Source organism: Indicator indicator, chromosome 33 (assembly GCF_027791375.1).
Source record: "Indicator indicator isolate 239-I01 chromosome 33, UM_Iind_1.1, whole genome shotgun sequence".
Classification (NCBI taxonomy): Eukaryota; Metazoa; Chordata; class Aves; order Piciformes; family Indicatoridae; genus Indicator; species Indicator indicator.
In genome coordinates, this window is record NC_072042.1 from 5,984,003 (window position 1) to 6,001,530 (window position 17,528).

At 49.8% G+C, this 17,528-nt stretch overlaps 1 protein-coding gene across 3 annotated transcripts; it reads left to right on the forward strand.

The window, feature by feature from the left end:
- The first annotated feature begins 5,657 nt into the window (after nt 1–5,657).
- NIPAL3 (NIPA like domain containing 3) lies at nt 5,658–15,591 on the forward strand. Of its 3 annotated transcripts, none has more exons than XM_054395274.1 (11): nt 5,658–5,814; nt 7,376–7,444; nt 7,945–8,116; nt 8,241–8,300; nt 9,362–9,507; nt 10,266–10,362; nt 11,847–11,982; nt 13,121–13,209; nt 13,582–13,645; nt 14,167–14,261; nt 15,274–15,591. In XM_054395274.1, exons 1-11 carry the CDS (start codon nt 5,716–5,718, stop codon nt 15,471–15,473), a joined length of 1,227 nt encoding a protein of 408 aa, XP_054251249.1. In that variant the 5' UTR covers nt 5,658–5,715; the 3' UTR covers nt 15,474–15,591. The 3 variants fall into 3 exon arrangements, with proteins under 3 accessions (XP_054251249.1, XP_054251250.1, XP_054251251.1); XM_054395275.1 differs by having other exon boundaries at nt 5,658–5,781; XM_054395276.1 differs by lacking the exons at nt 13,121–13,209; nt 13,582–13,645.
- The last annotated feature ends 1,937 nt before the right edge of the window (nt 15,592–17,528 follow it).

The window sequence follows — 17,528 nt, forward strand, 5'->3', positions numbered from 1 at the left end:
GCTCAGCCCTGCCCCATCAGGGGGAGTTACTGCTCTGGCAGCACCTTCTTGATTAGCACCTTCCAGGGCAGCACGTGTCAGGGAAGGAGCTCCTGAGCCCTTTTCCCATCCAGCTCTGGGCTTGCCATGCCCATCATCACCTCAGCCTGCTTGGGTGGAATTGGAGATTAGACCTCTCCATGCCCTTGGGAATGGACCTCCTGAGCCCTTCTCCCATCCAGCTCTGGGCTTGCCATGCCCATCATCACTTCAGCCTGCTTGGGTGGAATTGGAGGTTAGACCTCTCCATGTCCTTGGGAACGGACCTCCTGCTGGCTGAAGTGGCTGCAGCCCTCTGTGCCCCCTGAGTCCTGTTCTGGTAGCAGGCAGACTCAGCTGAGTCCCTCCAGAAGCCAGCTCCAGTGTTCTGGTGCTGCTGGGAGGTGTGAGGGCAGTGGCACACTGGCAGAGTTACCCAAGTGGGTCAGCCCTCCTGGTAGTTGTTCTAGGTCAGGCAGTAAGCAGAAAATAAGCTCTAAATTACAAGGACCTGAACTCCAGGTGCTGGCAGGTAGCCCTGACTAAGCTGCTGCAGGAATGTGCTGGTGTGAAGAGGACACAGTTAAGTGCTTTTGGTGGAGGAAACTAAGTCAGCAGCCCCTCAAATGCCCTGCTGTTAATGGACCTAATGATCCCCTCCCCACTGCAGTTAACTCTTCTCCCTGGATCAAGCTTAAGAAAGAACCAGCCAAGCCCTTGTGTAGTTTGTGGTTTGGCTTCCTGCCGGCTCTGCCCTTCAAGCAGGAAATTCTCAAAGGGAAGGGAGTGCTTTGTGAAGCTACCCTAAGACTCTGCCTCTTCTCTTTTAGTCAGAACTTAGTGTCAGGTCATCTGGAACTGCTGGAAGCTGACCAGACAGACTGATGGCGCCTGCAGAAGGGTATTGAAGCAACTTCTCTGCCTTGATCGTTTTCCCTCATCTTTTGTCCTTTACCTCCTTGATTGCTGTTATTCAATCCGGAGATAATACAGCCCTGATGCCACTGAGATGGGAGAGACAAGCAAGGAGGAAGAGATCAAAGGGAGGAGAAGAAAGAGAAGATGCCAAAGGCAGAAGAAGAAAGAGGGAAGATGCCAAACACTTCCTTGATTTACCTCTTTTACATACCCAGCACACAGAGTTTCAGAAATTCTGAATCTGTTTCATTTTCAGAGTTCTGAGGTTGCCACGTAGCCACCAGACAGCAGGAGACTGTCAGCAGGGCATCCTCTTTCCACCAGCGGAGGAAGTGGCTTGAAAGCTGCATCCAGAAAGCCCAAGAGGCCCTTTGGCACCTGCGAGCGTTGGCTGGGCTTGAAAAGGAGGGCGGCGGAGTGCGGGCTGGAAACCAGCAGGGTTTGAGACATCTTTCTGCTTCCCTCTGCCGGCCGCACCGCAGCTGTGCCAGCGCCGTTCCCACAGTGTTAGGGCTTGGAAGGGACCTCTGGAGATCATCCCATCCAAGCCCCCTGCCAGAGCAGGGTCACACAGGCACACATCCAGAAGGGTCTTGAATGTCTCCACAGGAGACTCCACAACCTCTCTGGGTAGCCTGCTGCAGGCTCTGTCACCCTCACAGGGACAAAGTTTTCCCTTCTGTTCCTGTGGCACCTCCTCTGCTCCAGCTTGCCCCCAGTGCCCCTTGTGCTGTCCTTGGCCATCTCTGAGCAGAGCCTGGCTTCAGCCCTGCACATCTTTATCCCCAGCAATGAGGGCAGCCCTCAGGCTCCTCTGCTCCAAGCTCCAAGCCCCAGCTCCCTCAGCCTGGCCTCACAGGAGATGTTCCACTGCCTGCAGCAGCTCCGTGGCTTAACTCCAAGTCCAGGAGGGAACAGGGGGAAGAATGGCAAAAGACAGGAGGGGACACCTTGTGCTGTCATCATATGAGTGCTAACTCTACTCTTGCTTTCAATTTGCTCCTGAAGCTCAGAAGAAATGCAGGATATTCACCCATCCATCTGTATGTGTCCTGGTGAGCTCCAGATGATTGGAAGTGGGATCCCAGCCAAAGCTGGGTGGGTGAGAGAGGAGGAGATGGCAACAGAGGATGCTGTATGTGGAGTAATTTCAAGGCTTGTACCAATAATGTTGCATTAGCATTCCTCTCATCCTGTTATCAGGGGTGATTACAAAGTTAATTTAACAACTTTGATCTAAACTTGGTTGCTCTTCTCCTTGCAAAACAGACTCATGAGTTACAAAATTCAAAACAAAGACATCAACTTCAAACATTTTCATTCCTCACATGGTTGTACTGAAATATCTTTGAGTGAGAATTAAATCCTTCCCCCCACTCCCCTCCCTTGACTTTGAGATTATTTTCCTGTGGTGCTTATAAGGACTAGAAGAACTCTTGAAATCTAAAGAGAGCAGCCAATGGCAGCAGAATTCTGACTATGGAGATGCAGGAAACATGGAAATATAAACCCAAGTTTCATTCTAAATAGGATGTGTAAGGTAAAGGTAAATCTAATGTGAGTGCAGAATTCAAGTCAAGAAATCAGCAGCCACCCCTGCAATTCATGTCACTGTTATATTTAAGCAAAAAAAAAAAGGGGGGGGGGGGAGAAAAGACTTTGAAACACTACTGTTGATGTTGGCTTTGAAGAGTGAGGTAGAACCTACTACAGGGTTCCAAACTGTGTAGTCTCTCACAGAGGTATGTTGACAAACTATTGGTACCTCACCTAACCAAGCTCTCCTGTTCTTACAAGCAGGGATGGCTGCACTGGCAATAGTGCTGCCTTAGGGAAGTTTAAATATAAGCTCCATGAAAATCTAAGTGTGTTTGTGATGAAGGATAGCACAGGGCTTAAGATGAGCTCTGCAATTAGAGGGGAGGTTAGGGAAGAGGTCTGAGCAATTGCTAAGGACAGGTGCGATGAACAGGACAAGGAGTTGTCAGTGTCACATGGCAGCAAGCTTTCGACTGTCTGGCAAACACACAGCATCAAGGCCATGATTTAATAGCATTTTTTCAACTCCCCTGTGCTTGGTTTGCTCTGCTTGATGGACCTCGTGCTGCAGAACATCTCTGTGGAATACTTGCAAACAGGCAGGTAGCCATCATACATCCACTAACAACTCCGTGTAGCATCATTATTTTATTTCTAAGCCACATCAGTCACATCTATTAACGTGCAGCAGAGCGACACAAGCCGGGGGGGCGGAGCTGGTTTACCATAGAGATGTAACGGGCGGGCCACAACCTTTGTTTCCTCCACTCAGCGAACCGCTGCCGTCCCGCTCGCTGCAGCAAGTGCTGCCTGCGTGCAAGACGATGGTTCAGGGGTGAGAAGGAGAGGTGGGAGGGAAACGCTGCCTCCTAACTGCGCTGGGAGCGTGGAAGCCGCCTGAGGAAAGGCCCCGTGTGCGGCTTCTGGAAGTGACGTCACCGCCCAGGTGAGGCGGCGCGGGGCATGCCGGGACCGTCAGGCCGCGCAGTGTACGCTGGGAATGTCCACTACAGCACCGGGGGTACCTCAACTCCTTCTCCTCACCCAGGTGAGGTAGCGCGGTACGGTCGGGCGCGGTCTGTATCCGCCGGTACCGGCTGCTAGTGAGTCTCGGGACGCCCCGGCCCTCGGCGGAACCGGTGGCCGAGGGATCGCTTACACCTGGTTGCCGCGACAACGGCCGAGATCTCCTCCAATCACTGCGGCTGTTCCTTTGGGCCTTCCGACGGGCGCCCAATCACAAGCGAACGCTCAGAGCCGTCCGCGGCTGGTTAAGGTGGTGCGCAGATGGCTCGCTCCGCACGCGTCTTAAGGTGGCGCTGCCGGCTTGGGTCGTCCGTCGTCCCCCGCTTCTCCCAGGGCGGGCAGCGGCCGCGCACTCGGGGCAGACTGTGGGAGATGGACCCCAGCCGGGTGAAGGTGGGGTGACAGTCGCGGTTGCCCCTGGAGCCTTGGGCCGGGGAGGCAACCCTCCTCAGGACCGGGGCTCCGGGAGGGGCCTGGGCCGCAGCAGGGCGCTGCCGCCGCAGCCCCGCCCGCAAGGAGCGGCGGAACCTGGCTCCTTCTTTGCCGCCGCCTCCTCCGAGCCCTGCGCCTCAGGCGGGCTCGGCCCATAGGCTGGGCCAGGCCCGACCTCCGCACGGCAGCCAGTCCCCGCCGGCAGCCGCGGCACGGCCCCGGACTGACAGGTCTGGCGGCAAATCGGTGGGGCCGGACCGGAACCGACCGCGGCGCTCGGCCGGGAACCGAAGCTGGGGGCCCAAAGGGCCGGGCCATGGGGACAGAGCAGTGGGGGCGGTGTGTGCGGTCCTCTCCCTAAGGCAGCAGGTGAGTGCCGGGGCAGGCCGCTGCTGTTCCTTCGGCCTTCAGGGGTTTACGGAGGGGTTGGGTCGGGAACAAGGCGCCGCTGGGGTCTGTCTGAAGGGTTCGGCGGCCTGACCCGGGGTGGGTGACCTGGGGGTACCCTCAGCAAGGCTCTGCTCTGCGCTGGCCGCTCTTCCTCGCCATGGGAGGGGGCTCTGCCCCCTACTTCCCCTCATGACGGTGTACCTTTGCCCTCTGGTGTCTAAGCTGCCATACGAACCCAGTTCCTGCTGTGCTGGAGGCACTGGGACAACCTCTGAGTTAAAGTAATACCTCCCCGGCCAAGGCTGGCCGGGAGAGCTTGCAACCTGAGCATGAGATGGGTCCTGCTACCTCAGGATGTGACCACAGCCCAGTTGCCCAGGGTCTGAGTCCAAGGGATGCACAGCCTGCACTGTTTCAAATAGTCTTTGGGTGGTCTTTGAAGGGTTTGTGTCACTTGTGAGGATCACAGCCCTGCAGTGTCCACACCACCGTCCCCCTCTGTAGAACAGCAGGGGTGATGCTGATGCTCCTGGAGGTCTTTGGTGAAAGGAGCCATCACAGCATGCAGGGACCTCAGGCAGGCTTGCTTTGTGTAGTGCTTTCCAGACACCTCTAATGAGTCTGGCTCTGAGCAATTTAGCTTCCAAACTCTGCTTACAGCAATTCCACTGAAGTGACCTCTGCTTGCATGAAGAGCAGCACTGTCATCCCTAGCACGTGGGGATGGTGTGACTAACGTAGTGCTGTGTCCTGAACAAACAACAGAGGTACACAGGCAGCATGGAAATGAAAAGCAGGGCTTGGAGAACTTCAGAGACTTTTTAATAAGAGCTTTCCAAATGGTAAGGCCTGATGGTAAATGCCAGCTGAATGTGTCACCCTTGGGGCCAAGTGAGGTCTGTGCCAGTTTCTCTTTGAGGCTTTGTAGGCAGGCAGTTCAAACCTACTGAACTCTGCTGCTAGTTTGATTCCAGGGAGTTTTCTGTGGCCTGTCCTTCACCAGGGTTTCACTGCAGGTTTAACAACTGAGTTCATTGGACTTAATTCTACTTTTTTTTTTTTTCTTTTTTCCTCTTAGTATCACCTTGGAGGAAGAAAACTTTGCAGTCCCACCGACTGGCTGGAAATATTGCCTCATTTATACTTCTGCATGTGGTGCCTGCCCTGCCTTCAGTGCAACCTGACAGGGGAGGAAAAGCAGCAGACAGAGTACAGCATTTTATTTGTTTCTTTTTCACTGAACGAATTGTTGCTTGCCCAAGGAAACAGGATGGATGAGAAGAAGTGGTACCAAGTTACAGACAAGGCATTTCCAGCAGGGTCCAAGTCTTTTATTTAAAGAGAAGCTCCAGCATCAAAGAGGCTGAAAAGAAAACACTCCAATCAACCAGAATGGAAGGAGGCAACAGTCCCAATCTGCAGCTTCAGCAACTCCCCTTGGCCACAGCAGCAGTTTCTGTGCAGCCACATGTTGACTCCTTTTCTTACAAGGTCAGATTTGTGTCTGAGTTTAACCCTAGAAGGCCTGAACTAGTTAACTAAGCTGGCAGCACCACTGTAGTTTGGGTTGGGTTTGGTCTGGTTTTTCCTGGTTGCAGACAGTCACTGTTGGTGTTTAGCCTCACCTGGAGGCCCCAGGGTATTGTGTTCTGTGTGTGTAAGCCAGGAGACAAAGTTGTGTGTCTTGAAGAGCCAAACAAAGTGAAGAAAGGATGGGCAGCTGGAAGGTGTGGATGTCTGAAAGAGGTTAGAAACCCTGCTAGGTGCCTTTTCAGCCTAACCCACACAGCAGTAATGGAAGGTCACTGAATGGGTTGGGTTGGGTTGGGTTGGGTTGGAAGGAACCTTAATGATCATCTAGTTCCAAGCTCCTGCCATGGGCAGTCTATTTAGTGTTCTGGGAGGAGTAGGGATGTGAGCTGGGTTATCCCACATCCATCCAAGGAAGCACCAGACTCTGTGTTGGAGAGCAGCACTGCAGTGAGAAGTGCTAATGACACCTAATGAGATCTAGACACAAATGCTAAGTGCTAAGGCTTAGCCTCAGGCTCTTCTCTTCACTCCCAGAGTGCATTTCCTTTGTGACTCAGCCTGCTTTGCATTCTTCTGTATTTCAGATTCTTTCTTAGACCGTGAGAATTGTTGCTGAGTTGGGAATGCTAATGGAGAAGGGGCTGGGGGCTTGCTGGGGGCTGCTATCACTCTCCTTTTGCTTTGGGATAATTGATTCCTACAAAAAGCAGCATAAAATCTGTGTGAATTGGGCTGCCTCATTAGATAGGCTCAGGCCTCTGCTGAACCAGCAGAGTAGTTCTTAAGATGTGACCCACAGAATGCAGGTGTTCCTGGTTCATACTCTGCTGAATTCCAGGGCAGCAAACATCCTCAGAAAAAGAGTTTTCCAATGGGAAAGGTCTCCCCTGAAGCCTCCTTCAGGCTGAACATCCCCAGCTCCCTCACCCTGTCCTTGTAGCAGAGCTGCTCCAGCCCTCTGACCATTTTCATGGCCTTCTCTGGACCCTCCTGATCAGGCCCATGTCCTTCCTGTGTTGAGGGCTCCAGAGCTGGCCCCAGCCCTGCAGGTGAGGTCTCCCCAGAGCAGAGCAGAGGGGCAGGATCCTCTCTCCAGCTCTGGCCACACTGCTTTTGATGCAGTCCAGGCTGCCCTTGGCCTTCTGGGCTGCAAGTGCCAATTGTGGGCACCCTCAAGCCTTTTTCTGCAGAGCTGCTGTCAACCTCATCATCCCCCAGCCTGGGCTGGTATCAGGCTAGCTAGAATGCAGCCATATCACACTCATTGAAGTGTCTGTTAAGGAAGGCTGTTAAGGCTGTCTGCTGTCTTTTCCCTAAGCTTCAGAGATTTGGAACATAGCCACAGGGAACTTGCCTGACTTGCCCTGGAAAAGCAGGAAGATAAACAGAGATTTTGTTAGCAGGTGATCTAGGAGCTGCTGTAAAAGTCTGTTCTCTTCCAGGTTGTGCAGAAAGCTCCAAATTCCTTCAGAGCCCAGTGGCCAAATGTAATGCCTGTGTGTTTGCTTTGTTGTTGCAGGAGAACTTGATTGGTGCATTGCTGGCTATCTTTGGCCACCTCCTTACCAGTATTGCCCTCAACCTCCAGGTGAGTGCCATGAAGCAAACATTCATCCTGCATTGAACAGCACCAATCACAGAGTGCTAGGGGTTGGAAGAGAACTGGAAAGATCATCCAGCCCAACCCCCCTGCCAGAGCAGGGTCACCCAGGGCAGGTCACACAGGAACACATCCAGAAGGGTCTTGAATATCTCTAGAGGAGACCCCACAACCTCTCTGGGCAGCTTGCTCCAGGGATCCATCACCCTCACAGTGAAAGGATTTACCCTTCTGTTCCTGTGGCACCTCCTGTGCTCCAGCTTGCCCCTGGTGTCCCTTGTGCTGTCCTTGGATATCCCAGAGCAGAGCCTGGCTCCTTCCTCCCCACACTGCCCTGCACATCTTTGTCACCAGGAATGAGGGCACCCCTCAGACTCCTCTGCTGCAAGCTCCAGATCCCCAGCTCCCTTAGCCTATCCTCAGCAGGGAGATGTTCCACTCTCTCATTTTTGTGCCAAAACCTCTTTTGCCTTGATTTCCCTCTCTAGAAGTACAGCCACATCCGGCTGGCAGGCTCCAAGGACCCCCGAGCCTACTTCAAAACCAAGACCTGGTGGTGTGGGCTGCTGCTGCTGGTGCTGGGAGAGCTGGGAGTGTTCTCCTCTTATGCCTTTGCTCCTCTTTCCCTGATTGTGCCACTCAGTGCAGTGTCTGTTGTAGGTAAGGGGCAAAGAGGCAACAGCCATGCAAGCCTGAGTGTCTTGCAGCATGGGATTGCTGGTTGTTGGCTGATGCACAACTCACTCTTTCTCTGTTGTTTTTTTTCTCCCCCCTTTTTTTCCAGCTAGTGCAATCATAGGAATTATATTTATTAAAGAAAAATGGAAGCCCAAGGAATTTTTGAGTAAGTTCCATGGTTCCTTCTCATTTTTTTTCCCCCCTGTTTACAAGCCCTACAACACAATACACAACCTCTCAAGGATCATAATTAGAAGGGTGGTGAGATCTCCATCAGCTATGTGCAACCTGATCTAGGCAAACCTGCTTTAGCATGGGGGTTGGACTAGATTGCCAGAGGTCCCTTCCAAGCCCAACCATGCTGGGATTCTATAGATCCTCAGATTCAGTTATCCTCTGTTTGTTAAAAATGGTTTGGGGGTTTTGTTGGTTGGTTTGGGGGTTTTGTTGGTTGGTTTGGGGGTTTTGTTGGTTTGTTTGGGGGTTTTGTTGGTTGGTTTGGGGGTTTTGTTGGTTGGTTTGGGGGTTTTGTTGGTTTTATGACTTGTGCCAAACCCTCTGAATGTCACAGATTTTGGAAATACACAGGAATGGTGTCTGCAGGATTTGGGAATCTTGGTCCATAGATTCATAGAATGGTTTGGGATGGAAGGGACCTTAATGATCATCCAATTCCAACCTTCTGCCATAGGCAGGGACACCTCCCACTAGCCCAGGCTGCTCAAGGCCTCCATCCAGCCTGGCCTTGAAAACCTCCAGGGAGGGAACATCCACAGCCTAACCTGTTCCAGTGTCTCCCCACCCTCACTGTTGTCTGGGCTGAAGCTGCAGTTCAGGGCCTTGGCCCTGTAGCAGTGTAGGCACAGCTGAATTGCCAGGTTTTCACCTGCAGAGCTGGGGGCTCTCATTCTGCCTTTTCCTAGAAAATGGGCTGTAGGCAGTGCCAGGCTGGACTAAGGCTCAGAGAGAGCTCTTGCAGCTCCTCTTTGCTTGGCAGCTGGTACCTGCTGTGAGCTTTTCCTCTCGACTCACAGCACACACGTTGCCCAGGGTGGTTTTGGCTCTAATATTTTGAAGGTGGGGCACGAAGGGCAGCAGAATGAATCATCCAGAGGAACCTGCACAATGTCATCATGGTCCTTGTGCATGTGCAGGGTTCCTTTGTGCATCCACACTAACCCCACTAACGTTGTCCTCTCTCTCTCTTTGTCCCTTTGGTCGCCCAAGGGCGCTATGTTTTGTCCTTTGTAGGCTGTGGTTTGGCAATTGTTGGAACTTACCTGCTGATAACATTTGGACCTAATAGTCATGAGAAGATGACAGGAGAAAATATCACTAGGCATTTAGTGAGCTGGCCATTTCTGTTGTACATGGTAAGGTGGCCCATGAAATGTGGGACAGTTTCCTGCTCTCTGCCTGACTGGGAGCTTCACTTCAAGCATTGTTGTTTTCTCTTATTACTAACCACATTCCTTGTGCTTGCTAACAAACCTCTCCCAGCTTTGCCTGCTGTCAGTTCCACATTGTGTGTGGACTCACCTGCATGAACCCTCCCATTCTTTCTCTGAGTTATTCTGTTAGGGCTTAATTCCCTTTAACTGGAGAGTTGTTAACAGCTTGTTCTCTCCCTGCCCTATCAGCTTCAGCCTCTGGTATTGATGGCAGCTGAGAGCAGCTGCTCCAGAGGTGTCCAAATACTCTGCCTGCTTCTGGGTTTTCTTCTAGACTGATGTTCTCTGAAGCCATCAATCTGTCATAGAACAATCTTAGGAAAATCTGTGGGTTTGACTGGAGATTTGGCTGGTAATGAGATGTGTGCTCCAGGGATCACATTATGGGAAGCAGGCTGAGCCCTCTGATGTGGATAATCAGTCAGGATTATTTCATCTGCTGCTTTACCATGAATATCATGTCACAAATGTCCCATGCTTCCTGTTCAGCAAGAAGCTATTGAATATCTCATCTAATTAGAAGCTAAGATCATGCTAAATGGGATCCATAATTGTATGGGATCCTCATTTTCCTTTGCTTTGCCCTGTTGTGTGATTCTAGTGTTTGACTGGCTTAGAATCCATTTACTGCCATCATGTACCCCACATTTTTTGAACATTCTCATTCCTGTCTTTTGTAGCTGGTGGAGATCATCATGTTCTGCCTGCTACTGTATTTTTACAAGGAGAAAAATGCCAATTACATTGTGGTTATTCTTCTGCTGGTGGCTTTGCTGGGTAAGTTGCTATAAACTCAGAGGAAATGGTGCAGACATAAAGCCTGGGTGCAGTGTGTTCTTCAGGGAGGTAGCTGGGATCTGCCTGGGCTTGCTTATAAATACTTAAAGGGTGGGTGCCAGGAGGATGGGATGAGGCTTTCTTCAGTGGTGCCCAGTGACAGGCCAAGGGGTAATGGACACAAAGAAGTTCCAGCTAAGCATGAGGAGGAACTTCTTTCAGAGTGACAGAGTGCTGGAACAGGCTGCCCAGAGATGTGGTGGAGTCTTCATCTCTGGAGACATTCAAAACCCACCTGAATGAGATCCTCTGTGACCTTCTGTAAGTGACCTTACCTTGGCAGGACTCAATGATCATCAGAGGTCACTTCCAACCCCTACAATTCTGTGATTCTGTAAGATCTAACCCTGGCTTAGAAGAGTAAACTGCAGTAAACTGAAGCATCTGTGGCATATAGAGAATGATGTTGACCTAATCAATGTCACAAACTGCACCAATCTACTCCAAAAATGTTACTGCAGATTAGATGAAGTCCTTGCAGTGATGTTTAGGAGGATCTTTGCAAATGACCTTTGAACAATTAAGGTTTATTTCCCTTAATGGCAAAGAATCTGCCAAATACAGAAAGTGCAAATTACTTGTTGGAGTTGTTTGCTCTGTGCATGCAAAGCACGCTACCAGATCTTATCTGTTGAGTGGGTGGAAGAGAGGATTTGACCTACAAGAATCCACTTGGCTCAGGGAAGATTTGCTGTTTGGCTGCAGACATGATAAATCCTCTGCCATGCCAGGCCCTATTTACATTGGGAGAGTCTGTGGGCATGAGGTCAAGTGATGCTTTTGATATCCTCACAGCCTACAGTGGGATCCTGCAGTGACTTTGGGAAGGCCAGGACTTCACTTACACCTTTCTCTGCATTAATCTGTTGGGTGTTTTTTTAAGTAACTGTGATCAATTAAACTTTAAAAAGGGTGAATAATAGCAAGGCACTGACACAGTCTGACGTGCTGCTGAATCTGTGTCACACTCCTCAGTTGTAGGTATTTATGCAGCTTCAATTACTGCAGTGGTTTCTCTTTTCTGTTCTTTTGAATTGTTTTGGGCTGGATTTCAGTAACTGGTGCCTCAGAGGCTGCTTGAATTATAGGCAAAGGAACTGTCCTCATTCTGAATGGCCCTGACTTGTGCTTTTAAGAAATGGGAATCACAGAATGGTCTGAGTTGGAAAGGACCTTAAATATCATCCAGTTCCCACCCCCTGCCATGGGCAGAGACACGCTCCATTAGCTGAGGTCTCATCCAGCCTGGTCTTCAACACTTCCAGGGATGAGGCATCCACAACTTCTCTTGGCAACCCACTCCAGTGTCTCACCACCCTCACTGGGAAGAGCTCACAACTGCCATGTGTAGAGCGAATGTGCAGCATTCCTGTCCCCTGAGCATCTCTCAGGTGCCTCAGCTGAGTTTTGGTGAACATTCACAGGTTCCATGACTGTGGTGACAGTGAAGGCTGTGGCAGGCATGATTGTGGTCTCCATCCAAGGGAACTTACAGCTTGACTACCCCATATTCTACATCATGTTGGTGTGCATGATTGCTACGGCGCTCTACCAAGCAACGTAAGACATTCAGCTCTCTGGCTGTCCTTGTGCTGGGCTCTGTGGGTTGCTAACCAGTGGCTCTTTGTTCTTACAGAATCACCATGGCTGGAAAAGCCCTCTAAGGTTCATAGAGTCATAGAATGGGTTGGGTTGGAAGGGATTTTGAAGATCATCTTGTTCCAACCCCTTGCCATGGGCAGGGGACACCTCCCACCAGCTCAGGTTGCTCAAGGCCTCATCCAACCTGACCTTGAACACCTTCAGGGAGGGAACATCCACAGCCTCTCTGGGCAACCTGTTCCAGTGTCTCACCACCCTCACTGTTGAGAATGTCTTCTTCATTTCCAGTCTAAATCTCCCTTCCTCAAGCTTAAATCCATCCCCTCTCATCCTGTCACTACAAGCCCTTGCAAAAAGTCCCTCTGCAGCTTTCTTGTAGTCCTCTTCAGGTACTGGGAGGCTGCTGTAAGGTCTCTCCAGAGCCTTCTCCTCTCCAGGCTGAACAGTCAAGTGCATCCATTATCAAGATCATCAAGTCCAACCATTATCTGACTCCAAGAATGCTAATTAAATTTTAGAAGAAGAATTATCCATTCTCTTCTGTGACCTGCCCTCAATTCCATGTCACAGGAGCCTGGGATAGTTGTGTTCTTTGCTTTTCCATGTAGTGACACTGCCAAGTAGTTTTAATCCCAAATTGATCCATCACTCAGGTATTTGCAAAACAATGGTAGCAAAGAAATGGTGGCAAATCCAGCAGAGTGTCTGTGCCCTGGCTAGAATCAAAGTGCAGAATCAGGGTTGTTGGTAATGGGTCTATTTTTTTTTTTTTTTATTCCTTTCCGTAATTGTAATAACAAACAGTTGCTTGCAGCAGAGATGAAAAGCTGTTCAAAATGGGAATGACATTTCAATGGCAGTAATTTCCCTGCCTTTAGTCAGGGCAACCTTAAGGCTCTCTTTTCTGTTCTTTGTATTAATTCCAAAGGATGCTGCTGCAGATTCAGTGAGAAAGGGAATAAAGTTTCTTAAACTGACTCATGACTCCTGAAAGGTGTTTCCAACAAGAAGCCCTCTACTAGTAGTCCATGAGAACTATTCTACAGTTTGTGTCTCCTTCCCAAATCACCTCCTGTTGTCTGTCCCTGTGTGGCAGGTTTTTGGCTCAGGCCTCTCAGCTCTATGACTCCTCACAGATTGCCAGCATTGGCTACATCCTGTCCACCACAGCAGCCATCACTGCAGGTAAGTGTCCAGGCTTTGCTAGCACAGGGACCTGCAACACTTCCAGCAGGGTTTCCTTCACAACCTCCTAGGCCAGCATGGAAGCATTCGTCTTGTTGCTGTGCTGCTATGGAGGCTCACTTGCATCTCCATTGGTTACAGCAGTGAAACTATTTTGGTAGTGAAATGGTGAAAGATTTGTCAATGAGCTGTGTGAAAGTGGAAATTAGGCCACCTCCTCCTATCTTGAGATCATGAAAACCCTAAAGGTGCTGACTATAAAAATAGGAATCTTGCATGATTTGGCTTCTGGAGGGCCTGGTACTGGAGGTATAGCACTGATTGCTCATGCAAGCTGGGAAGAAGGATATCATGAGTTGTTTTCTTTTCAAGGAGCAACTTTTTACTTGGACTTCACGGGTGAAGATGTTCTCCATATCTGTATGTTTGCACTTGGGTAAGTGTTTAAAGTTTTCTTGATAGAAAAGTGGTCTCACAGGGACACATCCAGGTGGGCTTTGAATGTCTCCAGAGAAGGAGACTCCACAACCTCACAGCTGGGAGATGAATGCCATGAACTGTTACTTCTCTGTCAACACACTGGAGACATCCAGATGGAGAGGGGTTAGTAACTTACCAGTGGGAAACCTTGCAGAGGTCAAGCTGCTAAATCCTGGAATCTTCTCCAAGAAACCCAAATTTTGATACTCTTCCTTTTAGTCAGCCAAGGTTAAGTAATTAATTAACATCAAAACTGCTTCCTGCACTTTGAAATCAGAACAATTTCACCTTTTTCTTTAATCCTTTTGAAGAGGGTTGTTAATTGAGGCAGTTCCCTGCAACTGACTTCACAGTTCTTTAGTTTCCACTTGTGAATTCTTCGTGGTGCTACATGATAGGCACTCAGAAGCACCAACATACCATTTTACCTCCTCTCCCTCTCAGAATAATCTCAGGAGATCTTGTCTTCTCTCTCAGGTGCCTCATAGCATTTCTGGGTGTCTTCCTGATCACAAGAAACAGGAAGAAATCTGTACCATTTGAACCTTACATATCAATGGATGCTATGCCAGGTAACAGTACAAATAAAGTGCTTTAGCAGGCTTTTAAATGTTGGGCTTCACAGTGAGAGCTCAGGCTCTAGGAGTTGGATGTATCAGGCAGCTCTGTTGTTTTCCAGTTTTTCCTTCTCTTTGTGCTTCGTGAGGGGGATGTGCATGTTTTGCTTGGAGCAGAGAAGAGGATATTTGGATATCACTTGTGCTGGTCCTCTGACACCAGAGAGGATGGCATATGGCATCAGAATCATAGTCATGGAATGGCTCAGGGTGGAAGGGGCCTCAGAGATCATCTGCTCCAACCTCCCCACCATGCCCAGGGACACCTCTCAAGTAGACTCTGCTGCTCAAGGCCTCATCCAGCCTGGCCTTAAACACCCCCAGGCAGGAAGCATCCCCAGCCTCCCTCTGCAGCCTTCCTGGAGGACCTCTGCAGGCATTATTGGAACACAGCTCTGAGGTCCCCCTGGAGTCTTCTCTTCTCCAGGCTGAACACCCTCAGCTCCCTCAGTCTGTCCTCACAGCAGAGGTGCTCCAGCCCTCAGCTCATCTTTGTGGCCTCCTCTGGATTGGGAAGATGAACCAGAAACAGAATCATTTTGTGTGGAAAATACCTTTAAGATCATCACCTAGTTTTGATCATATGCTTGGAACTGGGGTTGGTGCTATCCAGCAGGAAGAACTGATGGTTGGTAAAGGCTGAGATATGTTGCAAAAGGTAGAGGCCAAGGGGAGCATAAGTTTCTGTTGGAGAAGCATAGCTCAGCTGTCTTTCCATTGAGCTGGAGGGAAGATGCCCAGCACTTGATAAATGACAGACTGCCAGCCCTCATTCACTTGCACCTTCTTTCTTCATTAGCTGCTCAAGTGCCAAGCAGCAAACCCTGATGTCTTTCATTTAACACTCAAGGAAGTAATGAGCCACGCATCACAAACACCCAGACCCTATCACTTGCTGCTTTAATAGAGAGCAGGAGGGATGCACTTTTGTTCCTACACATTTAATCTCTGTCTTTGCTCTTTTCAGGCATGCAGAACATGCACGACAAAGGGATTGCAGTGCAGCCTGACCTCAAGGCTTCTTTTTCCTACGGTGCCCTAGAGAACAATGACAGCATGCCAGAGATTTATACTCCAGCTACCTTACCAATTGTGCAGGAGCAGCATGGATCCAAAGGAGTCTCTGCTCCACCCTACCGTGTGCTGGAGCACAGCAAAAAGGAGTGAGTGACCTTTAAGGGACTGAGCTGAAGCATCACAAGTGTGACCTTTATTTATTTACCTATTAAAACATAAGCAAGTGTAAAGCCAACCCTGATAATAATTTAAAGCTCGTCTCCAAACTTCACTTTCAAGGCTGATTATTTAAATAAACAACTCTCTGTAGCTGTGAAGTTGGAAGGGGTTTGTCTTGGCAAGGGGGATTTCACAGCTCTCTGGTGAAGGCTGCTGTCTGGAAGCGTCAAGCGGAGAGGGCAGCAGCGTGCAGAGGCTGTGAAAATGCAGAGCTGTGGGGACAGAAGTGACTGTGCAATTTTTAGCCCTGCTGGGAGGGAGTTTATCTCCAAACAGAAGCTTTCAGGAGCTGCTGACAGAGAGGGGAGGGCAGGATTTCAGCTTTCCTTTACAGAGGCTGTGACGAATCGCCAGGAGAGTTGTAACTCTTCATGTCCCTGTGTGAGCTCCAAGCTACCTTCACATGGCAATAAAATGGAATCGTTTCTGAGCACCAGTCCTGAAACTTGCTGTGTCTTTAGAGCTGGACAGAGTAAGCAAAAGCTACTTTATCCTTTCCAAATGTGAGTCTTGGGCACTTCCTGTCCAACTGTTCTCTGACGTATGCACTGAGAATGTGAATTGCTCTTGTAGCACCACTGGATTTGGTGGCAGATTAGAACAAAGATTATTTGCCAGTTTTCTGCTTTCACAGCAGGAGCTGCAAGTTGATTAAATGGTGCAGAGGGGATCACTGCTAACTGCAAGAACAAGAAGTGAGAATAGTAACGTGGCTGGTGTCTGATGGGAATGTTTTGGTAGTTCTGGATGAGGTCCTCATTCTCCATCACTTTTCTTTCTGGTTGAGGCAAGATTTCCAGCTGTTTGGTGATCTGAAATGCTCAAGGGTATTGGCATTCCTTAGTTAAAAAGCTCAGTTGTAGGCTGGGGTCCCTTCCTTTTATTCTCTTAAAAGAAGTAGGGGAAAAAAAAGATACTAGTCTAAGAAGAAGCCAGAAGTGTGCACAGCCCAGCACTGACTGAGGACTGTAAAAACAATGCAGCATTGTGTACTCAATGATATTTATCTTTCCAGCTTCCCAGAGATGGCTACAAGCTGATAAGAAGGGAGATTAGACACAGAGAAGGGGGAACTGAAGTGAAAAGGACAAAGTACAACATTTCCTGGCACAGACAGGTTGGGCTGGCACTGTGATACCAACCTCCCCTCTCAAAGCCATGGTTTTGTTTTTCAGTCAGTTCTCAGCCTTGCCTTGCATGCACAGAGGAGTGTCTGGGGGCTTGATCTGAAAGGAGTGGTGTTTGTGTTCTCTGCCTTCTGGAGTGGTTATTCTGATACCAGGGGGTTTGGGTGCACCTTGGACTTGCAGCACTGGCTTTCGGCATTTATTTATCAATTGACTCCTGGCCAGTTTCTGTTCCCACTACCAAAAATGCTCAAGAATTCTACTGACTAGTACATAGTTCTTCTAGGTTATTTTACTGTACATGACAACAGAACTGTTATTTGCCAGCTATGAATAGGAATTGATTCTGGAAATACTTGGGATTGTCAGGCCAGTCCCAGGCTGGGTGCAGAGTGGGTTGAGAGCAGCTCTGAAGAAAGAGACTTTGGGGTATTGGTTGCTGAGAAGCTCCCCAGTAGTGCCCTCCATGCAGCCCAGCAGGTACCTGTGTGCTGGGCTGCAGCCAGAAGAGTGTGGCCAGCAGGGCAAGAGAGGGGATTCTGCCCCTTGGCTCTCCTCTGCTGAGACCTCACCTCCAATCCTGCCTCTCCAGTTCTGGTGTCCCCAGCAGGACACAGAGCTGCTGGAGAGAGTCTAGATGATCCAAGGGCTGAAGCATCTCTGCTGTGAGGACAGGCTGAGGGAGCTGGGGCTGTACAGCTTGCAGAAGACTCCAGGGGGCCCTTAGATCGTTTTTGCACAGCTTAGAAAAACTCTACCTTTTCCCCCCACCCTTGCAAAGAGCAGGTGCCTGGTGGCTGTACCTGTGGGCGAAGTTTCTTCACCAGCCTGGCATACCTGACCATGCAGATCTTATCAG